Source organism: Podarcis tiliguerta (genome assembly GCF_965153285.1).
Source record: "Podarcis tiliguerta genome assembly, chromosome: 8".
NCBI lineage: Eukaryota > Metazoa > Chordata > Lepidosauria > Squamata > Lacertidae > Podarcis > Podarcis tiliguerta.
Genome location: NC_139541.1, coordinates 69650920 through 69671614, shown reverse-complemented (window position 1 = coordinate 69671614; position 20695 = coordinate 69650920). Strand labels below are relative to the sequence as shown.

At 47.6% G+C, this 20695-nt stretch overlaps 1 protein-coding gene across 4 annotated transcripts; it reads left to right on the top strand.

The window, feature by feature from the left end:
* Window positions 1–4760: 4760 nt before the first annotated feature.
* On the top strand, window positions 4761–19965 carry LOC310684069 (FXYD domain-containing ion transport regulator 3-like). 4 transcript variants are annotated; one of them, XM_083454525.1, is made up of 8 exons: window positions 4761–4958; window positions 14749–14815; window positions 15069–15104; window positions 15431–15454; window positions 16090–16164; window positions 17828–17864; window positions 18071–18102; window positions 19812–19965. In XM_083454525.1, exons 2-8 carry the CDS (start codon window positions 14773–14775, stop codon window positions 19829–19831), a joined length of 267 nt encoding a protein of 88 aa, XP_083310651.1. In that variant the 5' UTR covers window positions 4761–4958; window positions 14749–14772; the 3' UTR covers window positions 19832–19965. The 4 variants fall into 4 exon arrangements, with proteins under 4 accessions (XP_083310651.1, XP_083310652.1, XP_083310650.1 ...); XM_083454526.1 differs by lacking the exon at window positions 4761–4958 and adding an exon at window positions 5147–5268; XM_083454524.1 differs by lacking the exon at window positions 4761–4958 and adding an exon at window positions 6446–6622.
* Window positions 19966–20695: the final 730 nt, after the last annotated feature.

Below are 20695 nucleotides of genomic sequence, written 5' to 3'. Positions count from 1 at the left end.
AGTGCGGTATAAAAATAAAATTAAAAAACAGTTAGCTCCCAGAGGTTTCCTGTGGCTGGTGGTGCCACCAGAGGTTACTTTCTCCAGACCTACCGATCCCCAGAGGTGGATCTGTATGTTGGTACTTGGCAAGTCATCTGTAAGCTGCATTCAGCTTTTTCCTGGTCTGGCCTTTCTGCAGCCTATCATTTCACCAGAGTGTTTACAGAAGCAACAAAATCAACCAAGGGACACAAATTGAGGCCTCATCTGGTTGAATTACTATGTTACATCCACCCGTACTTCAAAAAAATTTCCCTAAGTGCCTGTGCTGGGCCCAGGGGTAACCTGTGAAATGCAGTCCAGTCCAGAATCCAAAGGTTCCGCTAGGAGTCAGTCCGACAGGGCCAAGGCAGGACACGAGGCAGGAAACCAGGCAAGGACAGGGGCAGGATTTAGCACACAGCAATGTTGCTCCTGCAACTTGGGCTGAGCCCAACATCCTTTTATCTTTGTCAGAGTATTGGCCGGTCCTGATCCCCTGGCGACTCACCTCCCTGTTTCGCCCGAAGGCGAGCACTCCTCCTGCGAGTACTCAGGTCTCTCCTTCTCTCAGACCTTAGTCTCTGCAGCTCAGGAGACATCAGTGGGTTACTAGATCCAGGGGCCACCTCAGCCTCCCCTGACCAAACTGGCAGTGGACCAGCTATAAGTGATGGCCCAGCTGAAGGCGATGAGGTAATCCCCGCATCTGGAGCCAGGGCAGGCTCAGGCCCCTGACTTGGCCCATATGGTGCTTGTTGCAGGGGAACCTGTGCAGACTGGGACTCTTCAGGATCAGGCCCCAGACTTGGTTCAGGGGGTGCCTGAGGCAAAGGATCTGATGCAGAGTGAGTCTCCTCTGGTTCCGAGTCCAAGTCCCAGGCCATCACAGTGCCAATGCACTGTAGGATCCCCCCTCCTCCCAGTCAGCATCTGGGTCTGTGTGTTTGACAGAGCTACCAACATCCAAACTAGCAAGGCAGCCTCAAGCTGCTACAGGTGGATGCATTTGTCTACTGACTTTTGTTGCAAAGCAGCAGAGACCGCGGAGGCCATTCTGGTTCTTGTAGCATTGTTTCGGTGCTTTGTTTAGTTTTTTGATAGGATTGTCTGAGCTGCCCACTGACCCCTCACATCCCACACAACTGGCGGCTCTGCTAAGGAAGAAACAATGGAACTGAAAAGAATAAGCACTGATGCATCAGCCTTAGCTTAGCTCAGTCCAATTGTTTACCTCTATGTTTATCTCTGACTCAGGAAAGCGGGGAGGGGACACTGGGCATCTTATGGACTAGAAACCTAATTCTGTGCATGTGCTTGTTGGAGCTTTGTCCCACTGGTTTCTGAACATTCCAGTTTTTCCATGTCAGACTTGTGCCTGTTTCATCTTTTCTGTCCAGACATACAAGTCTATCCCATTTAGGCAGCAGCAGCAGATAGCTGGAAGGTAATCTATATCCCATGTGTCTTACCTCATTCTCTGCTGTTGACCTGAAAGTCACCTTTTCTTCAGCAAAGGAACTTCAGAAGTTTGATTCTATTTGTTTAGGCCTGAATGGAGACAATGGCTTCCTCTCCCGCATCAGGGGCTTTAGTTAACCAAGCAAAGCTTAAGAAGGCTGTTGTCATTGCTCATTACTGGTGCTGTAAATGGTTACTTAAATGGCAAGCATTTAAGTTTTGCTTAGGGTTGCCACAGACTGGGTGATTCCCAGTGCCAGCCAGGTATGTGTTGATTTTATAGCTGCAAAATGCTAGCTATGTTTATTGTCAGTAATATAGAAGGTATGGCCGGATTAGATAATATCCAAGTGAGCTTTTTGCAAGGCTTATTCGCATTGGCTCACTGTTAAGATTTAGTTGCATTATCACAGATGACGCTTTGTGTTTCATTGCCATCTGACCTCACTGTTTTCACTTCCTTCCCTCTGCACCCAGGAGGCCTCTGTGTGTTTACAACACTTTATGCATCTGATAAAGGGGATTATAGTCCGTGAACGTGTATGACATAATAGACCACTTTGCCCTTAAGGCTTCACAACACGCCTTGTTGGTTTTGTTGCAACAGACTAATATGGATACTTCAACTTCCAGAGGAGCTTTCATGCAAAACTGCCTGCTTTGATCTGGCAAATTCAGTTCTTGGAAAGCTTCATTACCTCTGTGATTGTATCAGTGCGAAGGTGACGCCGACCTGCACAAAGCCGGAATAGGAAGATCAGATTTCTGCATGAGAGGGTTTTTGGCTGTGCCTGTTTTCCCTCGTGAAGCTGGGAAAGATCGGTGCTATTTAGGGAACTGTTCCACGCTGCGTTTCAAGCCATCTGTGCTTATTCCTACGTCTCTGGTTATTTGGGGGATATTAAACGCAACAAGAATGAATGCTCTTAAGTACAGCCCCATCTGCACTATGTATTTATAGCAGAATCATACCACTTTAAACAGACATGGATTTGCCCCCCAAAGAATCTTGGTTTCTTAATGGTGCTGAGAGCTGTTAGGAGACCCCTGTTCTCCTCACAAAACTACAATTCCCAGAATTCCCTGGGAAGAGGGATTCAGTCTTTAAACCACTCTGGAAACTGTAGATCTGTGAAGGAAATGGGGGTCTCCTAACAAATCTCACCATCCTTAACAAACTACAGTTCCCAGGATTCTTTGGTGTCTGTCCCACAGTGTAATAGGGGAATTGTGGCAGCCCTTGGCAAATTTGCTCAGTGGCAAAAGATCTGTCACACAGGCATGTAGCTGGCCCTGGGGAAACAAGGGGAAAGAGGTGGAGGTGAGGGGCTGCGAAAAAGAGGGGGGAAGGGGCGCCCTGCCCCCCCCGGCTCTGTCCTGTCCACTGCTGGCATCCCCAGCCCTACAGATGACTCTTTAATGGACCTCTTCTTTAGAAAAATCTGCCTTTGGAGGCACCAGTTTCTGCAGGCCTCACCTTGTTTAACCCAAGGTATAACTATTACCTGAGGCTATGCACCGCTCCAGCTCCGACCGCTTTTTGCAACAGGACAGGGATTGCACAATGCTCCTGCCTCCTCGAACCATCTCCAGCATCTTGCTTCAAGTCCTCTCTGGCCCAGTCTGGATCTCTGAGGGGGTGGAGCAGCCTCCCCGGAAATCGAGGAGCAACAGGACGTGTCAGGGCCCTGTTCCTACGAGGAAACTTTTGGTGATTTGCATGAGCCAAGAATGCTTGATAAGGCCACTGGAGGGTTTTGCCCTTCTACAATGCCCACGGCACAGACAGCTGCCAAGCCTCTTGGCGAGGCTGTTTTAAAGACCCTCTTCCTAGGAAGCTACCTAATACCAGGTCAGGCCATTTGGCCACCCAGGCTGGTTCTGTCCACCCTGACTGGCAGCAACAGCTCTCCAGAGTTTCAGATTCTTCTAATGAAAATGATGTGCATTGAACCTGGCAGCTTCTGCATGCAAAACAGAGACTCTATTCCAGGCTCAGAATCTGCACCTCGCATGCTGGGGCATTTGCAGGGGTCGGCATATCCTGGCAAGGCCTACTGGCTATCCTGCCTGCTGTGACATTCTGCATGCAAAGCAGGGAGGGGCTCTCCCACTGCGTTTAGTAAATGCCTGCAGATCTACTGCAAATCATTTACTGGTCCACCAGGAGAACCTAGATCTACCTCCTGCCCTCTCCTCCCTTAGCAATGTAGCAAGTAAAAGCAGCGCTTGGCAGATTTAGAGGTGGGACGTGTTCCCAGGGGCCCTTGCACCCATACCTTGCAGTGTGGGCTACTTTCACCACTCTAACACACAGATTCACAAACATTAATACATCTGGGCTCACTGCTTGAATTGTGGAGTGACAGGTACGTGGAGGTGTTAATCAAATATTACACAACCCTGCTGCCTCCAGCCTTCTAAAAACAGCAGCCAAGACTGCTGCCTGCTCTCTGCAATCTGAGCACTAACTGAGGTGCACTGTTGTAACCCTAAGCAATGTTCCCTTAAAATATGTGCTTTGGAAACAATCGCAGTTCCTTCCAATAAAGTTGTTTCAGCTGGAAGAGGTAGATTTGGGGATCTAAACTGCATTGGATTCCTGGTGTTCAAACCCCCACCCCCCCAACTAATGCAGCAATTTCCCCTGATAGGCCACCTACGCCTTTGATAATTGCAGAAAAACCAGCAGCTTTCTCCATCACTCCCAATGCTAGGCAGAAAGTGGCCCTACTCAACCAACAAGAGTCTATCTAGTGAAAATGTCTGAAAAGACTGAGCTGTGAACCAGGGAGCTCCAAATTCAAATCTTACCTTTGCTGAGATAATGAATAGCTGGGATGGGGAACTTGGTGGACTACAACTCCCATCAACCCCTGCTCATTGGCCACGCTGACTAGGGCTGATGGGCATTGAAGCCCAATAATTGTTGTTAGGGATGCAGCGGTCTCCCTCGTTATTCAAAACCTGTGGGGAAGTGGAGGAAGACCTGCAGCCCTCCAGGTGGAGTTGGGACACTAAACCTCCTCAAGCCAGCGTAGCCCACTGGCTAGGGGTGATGTCCTAGCTAGCAGGCCACAGGTTCCTCACCCCTGCGAGATACACAAACGCTGCTATGAAAGGCACGGTTGTCTCAAGCCAGAGGAGGACCCCTATTTGAGGGGGTGAGTTGTGAAGGGAAACCGAGCGGCCCTGCCTCGTTTCCTACAAGGGAAGGGAAGGATCGAGGCGCCTCTCCGAGCTGGCAGGAGGCTGGAAGCTCCGGGTTGTCTGTTCCCTTGCAGAGGAAAGGCGAGGGGGCAAGGCGGCCCTTCCCTTCCCCGCGGCAGCCAAACCTGTTCCTCCTCCTCCTCCTCACCTGCCTTGGGTGTGGTCTGCGCTCAGGTCTGTTTAGTCAGGGAAAGGAGGGCCCCTCCCCGCCTCGGCTTTTTCCGGGTCGGGTTGGCTCGCCTGCATTTGGCCTTTCTGCAGACGGGGTGAGTAGAGGGGCCCTTTGGAAAGAAGGGGGGGGGGGCAGGATCGGGACCCGGCCTCCTGGCGGAGGGGAAGGTTTGGTTGCCCACCGTGGGGCTCTCTTGCAACCTCCGGCTTGGCCGCGGCTGCCCCAGGCTTGCACTTTGCTCTCTTTCACCAAGGTAGTGAAAAGAGCATCGCGCGCTCCTTGCGTGTGCGCGCGGCTGTTTCTGAGCAAAGCTGGCAAAGCTGAAAGTTCTCCCCTGAAATTAGGGCCGCCTGGGAATTGTTCAGCGAAAAGAGCAGTTCATCTGACCAGGTCCTGGCAGCTCTGTAAGACCCCGAATAAGCGTGTTCTTTGTATCTCTCTCTCTCTCTGCAAAAAAAAAGAAAAGAAAAAAGCGAGCAAGCTGGGAGCGCTTCTCCGAGAGCTGCTTTAACTCACGAAGCAAAACAAAAACATCAATCATGATGCGCATTAAAAGTATGGTAGCTTTCTGTGCTTCATCAAAGTTTCCCTTTTCTAGAGACCAGCTGCTCCATGCTGGCCCTTATTTCAGATGGGCTTATACAAAAATAGTGTGTTTATGCAGTGGCATAACGTGGGTTGTCAGCACCCGGGGCAAGGCAAGTAATTTGCGCCCCCTAACCCGTGGTTTTGCGCCCCCCTAACCCGTAGTTTTGTGCCCACTAACCCTAATCCCCAGATGTTGCACCCGGTTCGGCCGGCCCCCCCTGCACCCCCCACGCTACGCCACTGTGTTTATGCCTACATGGTTTCTCTAAGGGGGTAAAACCCAGCATTGCCCTGGATTTTGGATGAGCACAATTCTGTCCCTTTATGGGAGGCTGAGGGAGGGACTGGTTCCAGTCCGTGCCACCCCTGGCCTTCTTGTGGGTAACCCGTTGCCTTTGTTGTGCAGACATTTTATTTGCCTGATCCGTTTGACATAGATTGGCACCTGTGTGGCTGCTCCTTAGTTATGGTAGGGAAGGGCCATAATTTTGGAGCGGCCGCTGTGAGCAAACCTGGGATGTGTCCTTCCCGTTGGAACTGATCTTGATCTGGAAGCAACAACTGGTGTGGTTTTGAATCACTTGTGTGGGATCCAGGCCTCTTCCTAGAGGGAAGCAGTTCCGTGTGGAAGCTGTTATAATTGTGGGGACAAAAAGAGGCAGAAGAAATGAGCAGCTTGAACTTCAGAGCTGAAGTGAAGGCCCCACTGGGCTGCCAGGGCAATGGTGTGAAAGGGGGGTTTCTCCATCTCTACATCTCAGTGGTGCAAATAGACCCCCTCTATGCCTGTTGTTGGCTGCCACTTAAAATGGCTGCATTCTACTTGATTCTGGAAATGTTAGTCAGGCTGGACTCCTTGACCTCAATAGGTTGCTTGGGACATGTGCCTCTGTTCTCGGATGGTGGGCCATTGTGATGTGCTCCTCTTTGGAATGTGGCTACCTGTGTGTCAGGAAGCACCTATTGGTTAGTGTCTGTGACCTCACTGACAATGAGAAGCCTGCTGGGATCTTTAGACTCAGCTGGCAAAGACGGATTCAGAAAGGAGCTGGAATTGAAAGGCAAACTGTCCCCTTCTTCTTCTCACATGGAATATGCATCTGCAGTTCAGATTTGAACCGGTTCTGAAACTGAATTATATACAGCTCCACAAAACAACTCCAGAACATCGTGAGTGACAAAAAAATCCATGTTTTCATAGAAACACAAGGGCTTTGCCTTATAGATATGCACGGGTACACACACACATACACACACAGAGAGAGAGAGAGAGAGTGTCTGGCAGAGGATCTTCAGACTTTGCTTTGAGACTTTGGTCCCATTTACACAGTGCTTCTTCAGTGTGTTTTGTGAGTCCCCAATTCATGCAAGATTCCTGCACTGCACGTACACCACTTGAATCTAATTCCTTTGTCACAATGCAAATAATTGCTTCACTGCTGCTGATAGCTGAAAGAGCAAGACTAGTCAGTTCCCCAACAGCTGGGGGGTAGGTTTCAGGAACTAACGGTAGCAATTATATAGCTGCCGCTCTAGGTACAGCCACAGGCACTGTTTCTTGCAGGTAATGGCAGCAGTGTTTCTCAGAGGGTAGCAGGGACAAGGCTTCTCAGTTTAGGTCTCTAAATAACCCTTCACTAGGCATGCTTGTGGGTGGCGCTGTGGGTTAAAGCCTCAGCGCCTAGGATTTGCCGATCGAAAGGTCGGCGGTTCGAATCCCCGCGGCTGGGTGCGCGCCCGTCGCTCGGTCCCAGCGCCTGCCAACCTAGCAGTTCGAAAGCACCCCCGGGTGCAAGTAGATAAATAGGGACCGCTTAATAGCGGGAAGGTAAACGGCGTTCCGTGTGCTGCGCTGGCTCGCCGGAAGCAGCTTCGTCACGCTGGCCACGTGACCCGGAAGTGTCTGCGGACAGCGCTGGCTCCTGGCCTATAGAGTGAGATGAGCGCACAACCCTAGAGTCTGGCAAGACTGGCCTGTATGGGCAGGGGTACCTTTACCTTTACCTTTTAGGCATGCTTGCGGGACGCGGGTGGCGCTGTGGGTAAAACCTCAGCGCCTAGGACTTGCCGATCGCATGGTCGGCGGTTCGAATCCCCGCGGCGGGGTGAGCTCCCGTCGTTCGGTCCCAGCTCCTGCCCACCTAGCAGTTTGAAAGCACCCCTAAAGTGCAAGTAGATAAATAGGGACCGCTTTATAGCAGGAAGGTAAATGGTGTTCCGTGTGCTGCGCTGGCTCGCCGGAAGCAGCTTCGTCATGCTGGCCACGTGACCCGGATGTGTCTGCGGACAGCGCTGGCTCCCGGCCTCTAGAGTGAGATGAGCGCACAACCCTAGAGTCTGTCAAGACTGGCCCGTATGGGCAGGGGTACCTTTACATTTTAGGCATGCTTGCAGGACTCGTCAGCTTCTGCCTGGATATGTTGATTTAGCAAAGAAAATGTGCTTGCATGCCTATTCTTGAAATACTCGTGCATTCCATATGCAAAATGGAATTATGCAAAACCGTGAATTGCAAAATTAGGAAGGAACTTCCTTTTGACTTTTTTTTTTAAATATGCAAAACAGGCATTTAAATTACAGGAGAGGCTTAATCCCTAAACCACAGTAAGGTAACACTTTTATCAACCCTCTCCCCAAATGTCACAAAGTTGTGTGCAAGCTTTTGAGACTTGCGGGCTCAATGTTAAAACAAAACAAGGCTGGGAATGGAGGGGAAATAGGAATAGAGTGTGATAAGTTAAGGCTGCAACCCTCATTGGCTTCACCTGTTGGATTTGGTGATGGGATTTGTAGTTCAGCAACATCTGGAGGGCCGCAGGATCCCCATACCTGAACTAAGCCTGCAGTTCGCAGCAATTTAAGCATCCCTGTGTTTTATAGGGTTTCTAGAGTTTGACATTGTTGGTTTGTATTGCTTTCGTTTTGGCTGTCACTGCTTTTTGTGGTCCTTAGGAGAATGGATGCTTTTGGAAATAGGGTTTCTGGAATAAGGGGTAATCACTCATTTCTGTGGTCTGAAAGAACAGATGGTCTCTTGAAACTGAAAGTTGCCTGCAGATTCACTGGTGTTGTTGAAGAGCTGTTCCCAATTCTGCTTATTATTTTTAAAGGCATTAACTTTGGGATGATGGGTTCTGCCTAGGATGGGGAATTGGGGTGTTTTCATGCATGTTGTTAACTCGCATTTTGAAGACAGGGTTTGGGGTTTTCTGCTTCAGAGCTCTGTGTGTCTTGGGACATGCTTTTGGTCTTTCATTCAATCCTGGTGCAACTTCATTTCAAATAAAGACTGTTGTGCCTTCAGAGGCAATAAGAACTGCTTCTGTGGTTGATGCAACAGTTCTCTGTGTGCAGGTAGTTATCTTGGCCCCTGTAAAGCGGAGAGCTTTTTACATCCCCAAGCTTTTAAAATCTCTTGTAAGCTTTAAGCAGTTTTGCACTCTGTTACTGTTTTTTATGGTGTGTTTATTTACTTTTATTATTGGATTTTAAGTTACCACTTCTTGCAAACTGCAAACTTTGTTGTAGGGCGGCCTATGTAAATACTATAAATGTAGCTCAGGGCCAGAACACATCCCTTGCATGAGAAAGGTCCCAGGTTCAATCCTTGGAATCTCCAGACAGGACTGCGAAAGACTTTTAATGAACTCTGGAGCGCTATTGTCAGTCATTGTCGACCAGCCTTTCCTAAGCAGCTGCAACCTTGTGTTCTCTGGATGTTGTTGGACTACAGCTCCCATGAGCTCCAGCCAGCATGGCTCAATGGCCAGGGATGATGGGAGTTGTAGTCCAAAACGTTGGAGGGCACCAAGATGAGGAATGCTGGTTTTAAATTACCCAAACCGCACCAACGCTCATTAATTTGTCTCATCCCTTTTAAAAGTATTCTACTGACCATTGCAATGTTCTGTGGCAGTGAATTCTGTTGCAGTACTAACAACGAACTTTTCTGCAAACCCCACACCTTTTAAAACCGTGCTTCTGGTTGAATCCTGAGCCTTTAAAAAAAATGTGCTTAAATTTGGGGCTAGAAGTCCCATAAGGAGCCTTGGCTCTGAATGGAGCAGATTCCTTGAACTTGCCGAAACTTGTTTGCTTTTCATAATGCTGTCATAATGAGTTAGTAACTGGAGATTTCCAAGGAAGACATTGTTCTGTGACTTGCCAATCAGATTATTGCCTTGGCACCCAATGAATTTGGACGCAGGAGGTGCAGCTACATCCAGCATTCCTTGCAATATTGCTCTCCGTCCTGAGCCGTCCATTAATAAACCATTTGTTTCTGAGATTTGTTTCCTGCATCACATTTGTGACGGCTCTAATCTGTTTCCCACTGGCACAAGGTAGGTACCGAGTAGTTAGTGCTTATATGTTCTAAGGCAGGGGTAGTCAACCTAGTGCTCTCCGATTTCTGCTGGACTGAACTCCCATCAGTCCCTGCCAACATGGCCAGGGCTAATGGGACTTGTAGTTCAACAGTATCTGGAGGGCATTGTGTTGGTTACCGCTGTTCAGTGCCTTCTGAATCTGTAGAATTTATGTGAAAGACCATTAACTACTCTTTGTAGCCATTCCACAATAAATACATAGCTCCTTCTGTCTTTGTGGTATGGGTAAAGTGTTTTCCCAGTCCAGCTCCAACGTTCTCCCCAAAGATGCTTTTCAACTCAGTTTCTCAGCTTCCTGGGAGCTTTCCTGGGCCATATTGATGCATGGATCACTGCAGGTGCACTTATCTTCAACATTTGACCCTTTCTCAATGAAACTACTCTTCAGGAGGCACCAGCTGGGGGACCCCCAAGGGAGGTCCCTGAGGAAGGAAGCTCAGAGGCCGGGGATTGGTGGTGGGACACTGAGGAGAGGTCAGAGGGGGACAGTGGGGAGGAGGCGCTGAATACTGAAGGGACAACAAGTTTAAGCAAGCAGGAGGAACCTGTGACAGGGAGCAGGCTGAAGCAGACGAGAATCCCTGGAGTCTCCATCTCCTGCTGTGATAAGCTCCTCCATCCACTGGTCTCTAAGAAATAATAAGCAGGATAATCAGGAGACTGGAAGAGAGAACAGAAGTGTGCAGACACAGTTTGAGACTGCTTGGGAAACTCCTCCAGGAGCCTTGGGAGGGACGGAAGGCAGGGACCTTCAAACTGCTTTATAGAAGCTAGACCTACTGGGAAGTGCTGCCGAGTTCTGTGCCATTTCCTTGAATTCCTTGAATCTGCCAACAGAGAGCCTTGCTCCTTTCGTGCTGACTGCATCTGACTCCAGCCCTGACCCTGCTGGGAGTAGCTTGTGCCTCTTGATGGAGTAGATTCAGAGTCTCCAGCTGTTTTTGGACTACAGTTCCCATCATCACTGGTCCTGATAGCTAGAGATGATCGGCGTTATAGTCCAAAATCAGTTGGAGACCCAAGTTTGGGAAACTCTGGAGTAGAGTGTGGGCGGGGGGAGCAGCAGGCCAGAGGTCTTCCAGACCTCTCTATTCAGCCCTTGTTCTCCCCAGCCCATGTTCCTTCGGACCACCCCCCCCCTCACTGTCATTATGCCCTTTAAAGCAGAGGCAGGTCTAGCGGAGTGCAACCAATTCGGTCGCACCAGGCACAGGAATTCTAGGGTGCTTCAACTATGATGTCCAGTGTAAGTCGAGAGATGGAGGGGCTGCTGGATTTTGTCATTGCACAGGGCTCCACTGAACTTTGAGATGCCAAGATCTGCCACAGCTTATGGGGAAACTCTTTTCTCATTCCCATTATTTATAAATGCAAGTTTAGATATTTGTGCTTGGTGACACTTGCCTGCTGCCACCCATTCCCTTAGAATGTTTTAAAGACTCCTCGTAGCCTAGATGTGAGATTGAAACCAACACTGGAGTCAGAATGAGTAAGGTGGTTTATCAGGGGGATGTTATGTACATAAGGGGACACTGGTATTTACTTTGGGGGTCTTAAATATGCTTGGTGATAGTTTCCAAGGGCTCGAGAGATGCTGTTACTCACCCAGCTTCCAGGTGGCTTTTTGCCTTCGGTTCCCTAAACATTCACTCCAGCCAAAGTTACTCACAACCCTGTTCTGCTACTGGGGATTCAGGGCGGGGCAATATATCAATATATTGTCCAAAACCAGTTTGAAGTTCACATCGTGATATTTGTTTTGGAATTTTTGACCTGGCAATATATCACTATTCATGGGGGTTGTTTGTGTGTGCTATGCAAAAATCATGATGTGGGAAAAGCCACGAAGCCAGCCAATGTCTCTGCATAGCTCCATCCTTATTTCGGTATCATGATATAGTCGTACCTCAGAAGTTGAACAAAATCCGTTCCAGAAGTCTGTTTGACTTCCAAAATGTTCGAAAACAGAAGTGCGGCTTCTGATTGGCTGCAGGAAACTCCTGCAGCCAATCGGAGGCTGCAAAAGCCCCTTTGGATGTTTGGCTCCCAAAAGAATGTTTGAAAACTGGAACGCTCACTTCCGGTTTTTGATTGTTTGGGAGCCGTAACGTTCGACTTGTAAGGTGCTCGGGAGCTGAAGTATGACTGTATTGCGATGTTTAGCTGATGATATATCATGATGTTGAAAACCAGATATTGCCCACCCCTACTGGGGACAATTGCCCTCTGAACCCAAAGCCCTTCCTATTGTACTTCTTCCTACATGGACACAGTTTAGCTGTTTCTTAAAGCCCAGTTGCGTAATCTTCTGGTCAGACCTTTTCTCAAGGCTCCCTCTCAGCCTAACACAGCCACCAGCTTCCCTTCTTCTGTTCTTCACCAGTAACAGCTTAATATTAAGGCCTCAGCTATCCACTTCTCCCTCAGCTTTCCCACCCCTCGTCAGCTTTAGCAGTTGGTGTTCTTTTTCCCAACTGACAGTTAACTTGCCCATTCTTCACTGACTAGAACCTCCAGCCAATCACAGCCTGTTATTTCCCAGGCCAACCAGAATGAGTTTACCTGATCCAGGTGACTCACTGTCTCTCTCCCTCCTAATAGAAGCTGTTGCCAGAGAGGTATTACTAACAGTAACATAGCAGCCCAAGGCCTCAAACATTTGGTACTTGCACTCTGACATCAACAAGTAGAGGCAGCACCTTTTTGGCTTCTGCAAAACGCTGGATTTGGGCTTTGCTGAAAGCGTTTGCTATGAAGAGGCTGGAACTAATTTTATTAGTGCTCTGTCTCGGCATCACACAGTTGACTTCAGTTCACTCTTTCCAAAAGAATTTGTAAATATTTCTCAGTAAAGTGCCATCCCTTATGTATTTGCTTTACTCTGCTCTCCCTGTCACACGCTGTGAGTGACAGCGTAAATGCCACTAAGGACTAGCAACCATCTGATTAAATGATTCTAATCCTGTAACCATCACCCTGTTCTCCCAACTTACACCTGCTTTTCACAGTTCTGTCTCTTTAAGACAATATCCTTCTTCCTGTCCCCAAGCTTCTGGTGCTGTAGCTTGCTTGACTGCCCTGTTGATCCATAAACATCGGAGTAACTTGTAACTGGAAAACACTTTATATTTACTTATCTCTATCTCTAGCATCAGGTTTTTTGGCCCCTCTGGGCACCCTGGAGGGCTAAAGCAATGCTAAGAATGTATGTTCGGTTTGGAATGTTCTGTCCTAATTTTGTGTTCTGATTGGCTTGGGTAACCCTGTAGAGTTCTGAATGCCACTCAAGTACAGACCGGTTTGGCTTGTTGCGCTTCACTCTCTTTCAGTTTTGTCTTGAACACGTTGTGTTGTTTTTTTAAGTAGAGATGGTTTTTAGAAGACATCTGAAGGTAGCCCTGTTTAGGGAAGCTTTTAATTTTGACAAATTACTGTATTTAATATTTTGTTGGAAGCTGCCCAGAGTGGCTAGGGAAGCCCAGCCAGATGGGCGGGGTACAAATAATAAATTAATATTATTATTTGGTGTAAATAATGTCCCCCCCCCATCTCTTTGTGACTGGTTGGCAGCTGCTCTCTAGAGTCTTGCGCAAGAAGATTTCCCCATCACCTACTGCCTGGTCTTGAATGCAAAGCATACACTATATCACTGAGCTAAATAAGGTTGTGTTGCTGGCCAACCCAGTAATGGAATCTGCTAAGAATTTGGGAGTGGGCCCATTATCACAGAGGATAGGGCTTTTCCATCTTCACTGTCAGGGGTGTAGTGAGGATTTTGGTTGGTGGGGCAAAAGGTTTTCTGAGCTTTTTTTTGGGGGGGGGGTAGATTGCCCCCTAGGGATGCAGGTGGCGCTGTGGGTTAAACCACAGAGCCTAGGACTTGCTGATCAGAAGGTTGGCGGTTTGAATCCCCGTGACGGGGTGAGCTCCCGTTGCTCGGTCCCTGCTCCTGCCCACCTAGCAGTTCGAAAGCACGTCAAGTGCAAGTAGATAAATAGGTACCACTCTGGCGGGAAGGTAAACGGCGTTTCCGTGCGCTGCCTTGGTTCCGTGCGCTGCCTTTACTTGGCTCTCTCAGCCAGTAAAGCAAGATGAGCGCCGCAACCCCAGAGTCAGTCACGACTGTGCCTAATGGTCAGGTGTCCCTTTACCTTTACCATTAGATTGCCCCCTAAAGCTGCTGCTGGAGTGGGGAAGAGCCTCAGTTAATAATTGTGTGCTTTAAATGCTTTTTGATATTTTTTGTGGATCTAGGAGGGGGAGGGGCAACGGCCCTCCACCCCACCCCCTCGGCTACACCCATGGTCAGTTGTGTTCAAGTCCAGCTTTCAAGCTTTTCTTAGGCATCAGTTTGGCCATTGTTTAGGGAAGTTTTTAATGTTTCATGTTTTATCATGTTTTTAATATTGTGCTGGGAGCCGCTCAGAGTGGCTGGGGAAACCCAGCCAGATGGGCGGGGTATAAATAATAATTAAAAAAGTATTATTATAAATAATAATTATATTGTGAGAACAAGATGCTGAGCTAGATGGGCCTTTGGCCATCTTACATTCTTAAAGGTAGGGAGAGGGCTGAGAGATGTTCGCAGGGAAGCTTAATCCATTTGCCCCCTCAGCCTCTGGGAGAAGTGGTGCACGAATGGAACAAATGTTCCTGTGAATGGAATATATATACAGTTCCATTCTGGTCCCAGGGTATGGCCTGAAGACATGTGAGGCCACCACTCTTGCTTAAGCTAAGCAGGTCTGGGTTGGGTCTGTTCCTGGATGGGAGACTGCTTAAGAAGGAAGTACATGTACGCTGCCTTGGTTTGGGGGGGGGGAGAAGGCAATGGGGGTGAGGCAGGGTATAAATACTGGAAAAACTAGAAAACTAAATGAATTCTCTCCATCTTCTTTCCTCACAAAGCTCTGCTTATCCCTACACACCAATATGAAACCCACCACCATGGAGATCCTGCTGCTTCTCTTGGCTGGTAAAGTTCTCAGAATTGTCCTCTCATCTTCTGCTCACTTCCCCTCCCCAGCCCCATGAAGCTGGCACTGAAGCCAGTGCCTGTATCTTAATGCTATTCAGGGCCAATGAGAGCTGTGGGTGGAATGCCCTTCCGCAACCTAACCATGTTAGGCTTCTCCACTGCAAAGGGCAGCTGTGAGTAGGGAACTGAAAGCTGGGGGGCTGTAGTTATGCTATCAAATTACAATAACTCTTTTCGTTTTCTTCCGTAGCATTCCCTGTCCTGGGGGCCACCAATGATCCTACTGGTGAGTAGCTGTTGGTACCCCCGTTTGTTTTGGGGATTTTTGTATATATTACTCTAGATGTGGCACAGGGGCTCCTTAACAAGGATGGAGAACCTGTGGTCTTTCAAATGTTGGACTTCCAAAACCAATTGGCACGGCCAATGTTCAGAATGGCTCAGGATCACAATACCTTGAGGACCATTTCTCTCCATATGAACCAACCTGGACCCTGAGATCTTTATGTTCAAGAACAGTCAGCAACACACCTGGGTGCTTATAAGAGGGCTGTTTTGAGGTGTGAATCCTAAGGCTAGGATGTTCTAACGTCTTTCTTCCTCTCTCTTCAGATCCAAACAGCCCCTTTTATTACGGTAAGTTTGAGTCATTCTTGGCAACACCGTATAATCCATCCTGAATCTTCTGGCCAAGAGCAATTGTACATAAACAGATGGCGTACTTGTTTACGATAGGAAGGACTTGCCATGTTTCATCTGTCTTTTGTGCAAGAGTGCTAATCGTACAATGGAACACATCCACACCAGCTCCTTTAAACCCTTAGTCCTATTCTGTATTTACCCCCTGAAACCCCTGATCACAACTACAAGTTCTTCTAAATATTTCCCACTGAGTAGTTCCTTAAGACGACTCTCCCATAACTCCCTGCCTAATAAAAATCACCAGAGCATCCCTGATTGGTGGATATTGAGTGGGTGGGAAAGAGGTTTATAGATTAGTGGGAGAAAATGGAGTGAAGATGCAAGTATAGAATCATAGAGTTGGAAGAGACCACAAGGGCCATCGAGTCCAACCCCCTGCCAAGCAGGAAACACCATCAGAGCACTCCTGACATATGGTTGTCAAGCCTCTGCTTAAAGACCTCCAAAGAAGGAGACTCCACCACACTCCTTGGCAGCAAATTCCACTGTCGGACAGCTCTTACTGTCAGGAAGTTCTTCCTAATGTTGTATCCTAGACAAGACCAAACCTCTCCTCTTTCCTCCTGCAGACTGGTACTCGCTGCGTGTTGGCGGTTTGATCGTTGCTGGTGTTCTCTGTTTTCTGGGAATTGTTATCCTGCTGAGTAAGTGAATGCAGAAATTTGTGGGGTGGGAGGGAGGGAGGAAGAGTTGGTTTAGAGGCTTATAGCAATTGCTTATACAGTTTGGCTTCGCTCTCCCTTAGGTGCTAAATCTGTGTCTGGGCTACACCACTGCAGTGCAGAGATGTGTGAGCACCACCAGTTATCCTTCCATGCAGAAAACTGGCACATTCTATATAAAGCTAGGCTTAGAACATTTCTGTCATTAGAGGTCTGTTCTGTGTGGAGGAGCATGCAATCCTAGGTGCCTTCACCCTGCAGTATTTTATTCATTTGCAAAAAAAAATAAAAAAAATATTACACTGCCCTTCATGCAAAATGCAAGGCAGATCACAACAGCAATGAATTATTATTTAATTATTATTCATTGAATGCATACCCCCAGCCTTCCTCCAAAAGGAGTCCTGGGTGGCAGTATGAAGTGCTTCAGCCGCAGACACCTGATTGATTTGTGTATGTTCATTCACATATATTTTCAGTGCTGCTGTTCAGACAGAATGGTTTCCACTGTGATTCTGCACCCATAGTAACAGCAACAGTAAAATCATTTTAGAAAATGAAATAGGTATGCTGCTTCAGTTTGGGCTCAGCTTTAGAGAGAACCTTATCGCTCACTGTTCAAGTACCCCTGCCGCCGCAGCACGATTTTTTTTGACAGATAATACCCAACTAAGTTAAAATCTGAGTAGACCCATTGAGTAGACCCAACTAAGTTAAAATCTGAGTAGACCCATTGAAATGAATGTACCCAAGTTAACCGTGTCCTTTAATTTCAGTCTGTCAGCTGTGAGCATGAATAACAATGGATACAACTCAATACGTCTATTATTTTTGTATTTACTTACCAAGAATGGCTTGTGTCCAATATTCTCTGCCTGCTATCACAAGGGCGAGTTCCAACATTGAGCAACAGTGCCATGGATTGCTCAATCTATATTGCAATGACGATACCAGCAACCTGCTGTTGCATTTTCTTGTGCAGCATAGTTGCTCTGGCACAAAGCATTTCTGTAGTGGAATAAGTACTGTGTACCTTTTAAGTGACTTTAACTGAACACTACATTGGATACAGCCCATCATCCTCTGGCAGAGTGATTTTTGCTTTCAAACAGAGCAGCAAATGGATAGTTACTTAATTTATTATTGTCAAATTTTTTACTACCAGGAAAAGCAGTTGTGGAATAACTAGATCAGCCTTGCTTACTAGCAACCTTAACTTGGAAAGGAGGGGGCACTGTTTTGGGAAGGGGAACACAACATGTCCCATTTTGAGCCAGCTCCATCACACAGAGATACCATAAATCAGATCAACCGTTGGCCTCTGTAACCTATGGCAGCTTTCTATAACTGGGAGCCCTGGTCTACAACTCCCCCCTTCGCCCTGCTGGCTGTGGCTGATGGAAGTTGTAGTCAAAAACATCTGAAAGTCAGCCATTTGGGGAAGGCTAGCCTGGGGTCTCTGTGGCTGCAGTTCTCCAAATATATCAGGACGTGGTCTTCCCTGCTCCCTGAGATGCCAGAGGGCCAAGGCAGGTCTCACTTCCTCGTGCAAACCTTATGCAAGACACCTGCATTTTGTCAGCCGCTCCTGATGGCTACCGTAATTTGCCAAATCCTTATGCTGTTTTTCATTCTCTCTTCCCAGGTGGAAAGTGCAAATGCAAACCTAAGAGGAAAAACAGGTATGATGAAATCGGTCCCATAGGTTGTAGGGTAGCAGGAGGGAGATGACAGGCACTTTGGGTGGCAAATTAATAGGTGGGAAACTTTGAAGGGGTATGATTCTGGAGACAGTAAAGTGCTATTCCAGTGATCTTAAAACTGAAAGGATGAATGTTGATGATGGTGTGTGGCTTCAACCTTATTAACTCGTCCTCTTCCTTTGTAGTGTCCACACCATGCAAAAGCTCCCGCTTGCAGGTAAGTGCTCCTTTGGGGATGGAGAAGTGATTGGGGGGGGGGAGGGTCTACTGAAAATGCCATTATTCACCCCTGCTGGGGACTGCAAAGATTAGTATTTCTTGAAGAGGATCGTGGGTGGAATGCGATGCTACTGCAACTTCAGCCTGGAAGCCTGAATGGCCTCCATCGCATGCACCAGGCCAAATGAAATTTCTAAGCGGGAATAGATTTTGCGGCAGAAAAGAGAACCATTCAAATGCTTGCAGCATCTGGGCATGAAATGCCACGTGGCCATTACGTTCAGAACTGTCATGCAAAGAATCCCAATCCTGTGTTGCCGGTGTCCTGCCCCTCGTTGGAATCCACCCTGTGAGAAGGGTATTGTGAGGGAGATGAGGGAGAGCAGAGGGGTGCATTTAACTATTTTGCCCTCTGGTGGCAGCTGTGGAGTGTTTGGCTGCAGTGTTGCCTGAGCAGGAGGCTTTTTTTGGCTTGCTAAAGATGCCATCAGATCTTTGCCCTGAAGCAAAACCCAAGGTACATTCGCAACGGCTGTGGAAATAATTACCCGCCCATCGCCATACAGTTCCAGAGTGGTTCACAACAATGTGGTACCTTGGTTCTCAAACTTAATCCGTTCCAGAAATCCGTTCCAAAACCAAAGCGTTCCAAAACCAAGGCGTGATTTCCCATAGAAAGTAATGCAAAAAGGATTAATCTGTTCCAGACTTTTAAAAGCAAACCCCAAAACAGCAATTTAACATGAATTTTACTATCTAATGTAACCATTGATCCATAAAATGAAAGCAATAAACAATGTACTGCAGTCACACAATCAATCAATCAATCAATCAATCTGTAGCTGAACTGAGTTCCAGAGAGTTACAAAAAAAAGAGCCACAAAACAGAAACGCAAAATAAATAGCAAAAACAGACAGACCTCAGCATAACACTCAAATTGGAAGCATAACACTCAAAACGGAGCACGTTTGGCTTCCGAAGAAAGTTCGCAAACCGGAACACTTCCGGGTTTGCAGTGTTTGGTTCTAAGTTGTTTGAGTACCAAGGCGTTTGAGAACCAAGGTACCACTGTACATTAAAAACACTCTGAAAAAAGTTACAGTCTGAACTAGAGGAGATCCCAAAATATATGTATCTCATGCCAAAGGCAAGGGTGAAGAGATGCCTTCAGCCTACAACGAAGGCTGGATAATGAAGGTGCCAGGCACTCTTCTGTGGGGAGGGAATTCCACAACTTAGGGGCTGCCCTGGAGAATGCCCTCTCATAAGACACACACACACAAAATTCTGAGGGCCGTGGAATGACCAAGAGGGTCCCCTCTGCTGATCTGAACACCTGAGAAGGGTCTGTAGGGAAGGAGGGCGTCTTTTGGATATTTAGGGGCCTAAGTCGTTTGGGGCTTCAAACACTACAATGAGCACAGTGAATTGGGCACAGAAGTGAACTGGTAACCAGTTACAATGGTTACCCACCCACAGCTGAAATGAAATTTGGAGGTTCTTTCTGAGGCAAAACATTGAAGAACTTTCAAGGGAAGTGTGTTAATAACACCAGTAAAAATAGTGTGTGTGTGCATTCATGTGCACACTTTGTTCAGCACAAGTTTTGGCAAAGGATGGTAGACAGTTCTGAATTCTGTTTTGGCAAGAGAAGATATCTTAAATATGCTGTGCTATCTAGTTCTCTCTCTCTCTCTCTCCTGTAGGAGAAGCCAGTGAATGCTGAGTGAAGATAATGACTGCTCCTACTAACATACCAGCCATACCTGACTCCTCTTCTCAATTGATGTAACACACTGGATCTGTCAATTTTTGGGGGGCTCTCACACCTGTATTAGGTTTTGTTTTGTTGGTGTTTTTTTTTAAAAAGAGACATATAATAAAATTCTGGTGTTTTTCCTGAAATGGATCCTCTTGGGCTCTGTGTAGATAATTCTGATTTAAGGCATCAATGAGTGTCCCCTCTTTCTCTCTGGCCCTTGGGACAATTCCCAGGCCACTTGCTCCCCCAAGGCCGCCCCCCCCCCCCACTCACTGGCCTTTCCTCACATCCACCTTGTGTGCTTTTGCCTGGCTGGAATATGTCCTTGAACTTGAACAATGCCTCTTGCCAGCATGGAGGGAGGACAAAAAGAAGTGTATGAAGTCTACTGTACAAAAAAATTGTGTCCATGTTTATCCTTGGTCCCATGTGACGTATGATCCTTGGAAGGCTGCCCAAATGGGGATATCGTGGCCCTCAGGTTGAATTAAGGCCCAGTCACAAGGCAGCATGTCCAGAGACCAGAAGCACACCACTGAAGTTTAGCTGTTGTCGCTACACCATTAGAGAGGGGAAGCCCAGTCTTCAAAGGTTGGTGCCTTTGCCTGTAGAAATTCCCACCGATTTAGTCAGTGTGTGAAGATGTTGCATATAGGACATGAGACTGGAGGGAGGGAGGCTTGTGTTTTGCAGGAAGCATGGGCCATTTCCAAGAGAGTGCTATCCCGTGTTCTAAGACAGGAGTGGGGAACCTATGGGCCTTCAGCTGTTGTTGGGACTCACAACTCCTGTACAGATTCAGACAATTGGTCCAGCTAGGCTGGCAGT

What these genes read in the sequence shown, in the direction of transcription:
- LOC310684069 (XM_083454523.1), top strand. Translation starts at nt 12,393, where the DNA reads ATGAGTTTACCTGATCCAGGTGACTCACTGTCTCTCTCCCTCCTAATA. An exon ending in TAGAAGCTGTTGCCAGAGAG is followed by an intron (nt 12,459 to 14,748) that starts GTATTACTAACA and finishes TTCCTCACAAAG; the next exon opens with CTCTGCTTATCCCTACACAC. An exon ending in AAACAGCCCCTTTTATTACG is followed by an intron (nt 15,455 to 16,089) that starts GTAAGTTTGAGT and finishes TTCCTCCTGCAG; the next exon opens with ACTGGTACTCGCTGCGTGTT.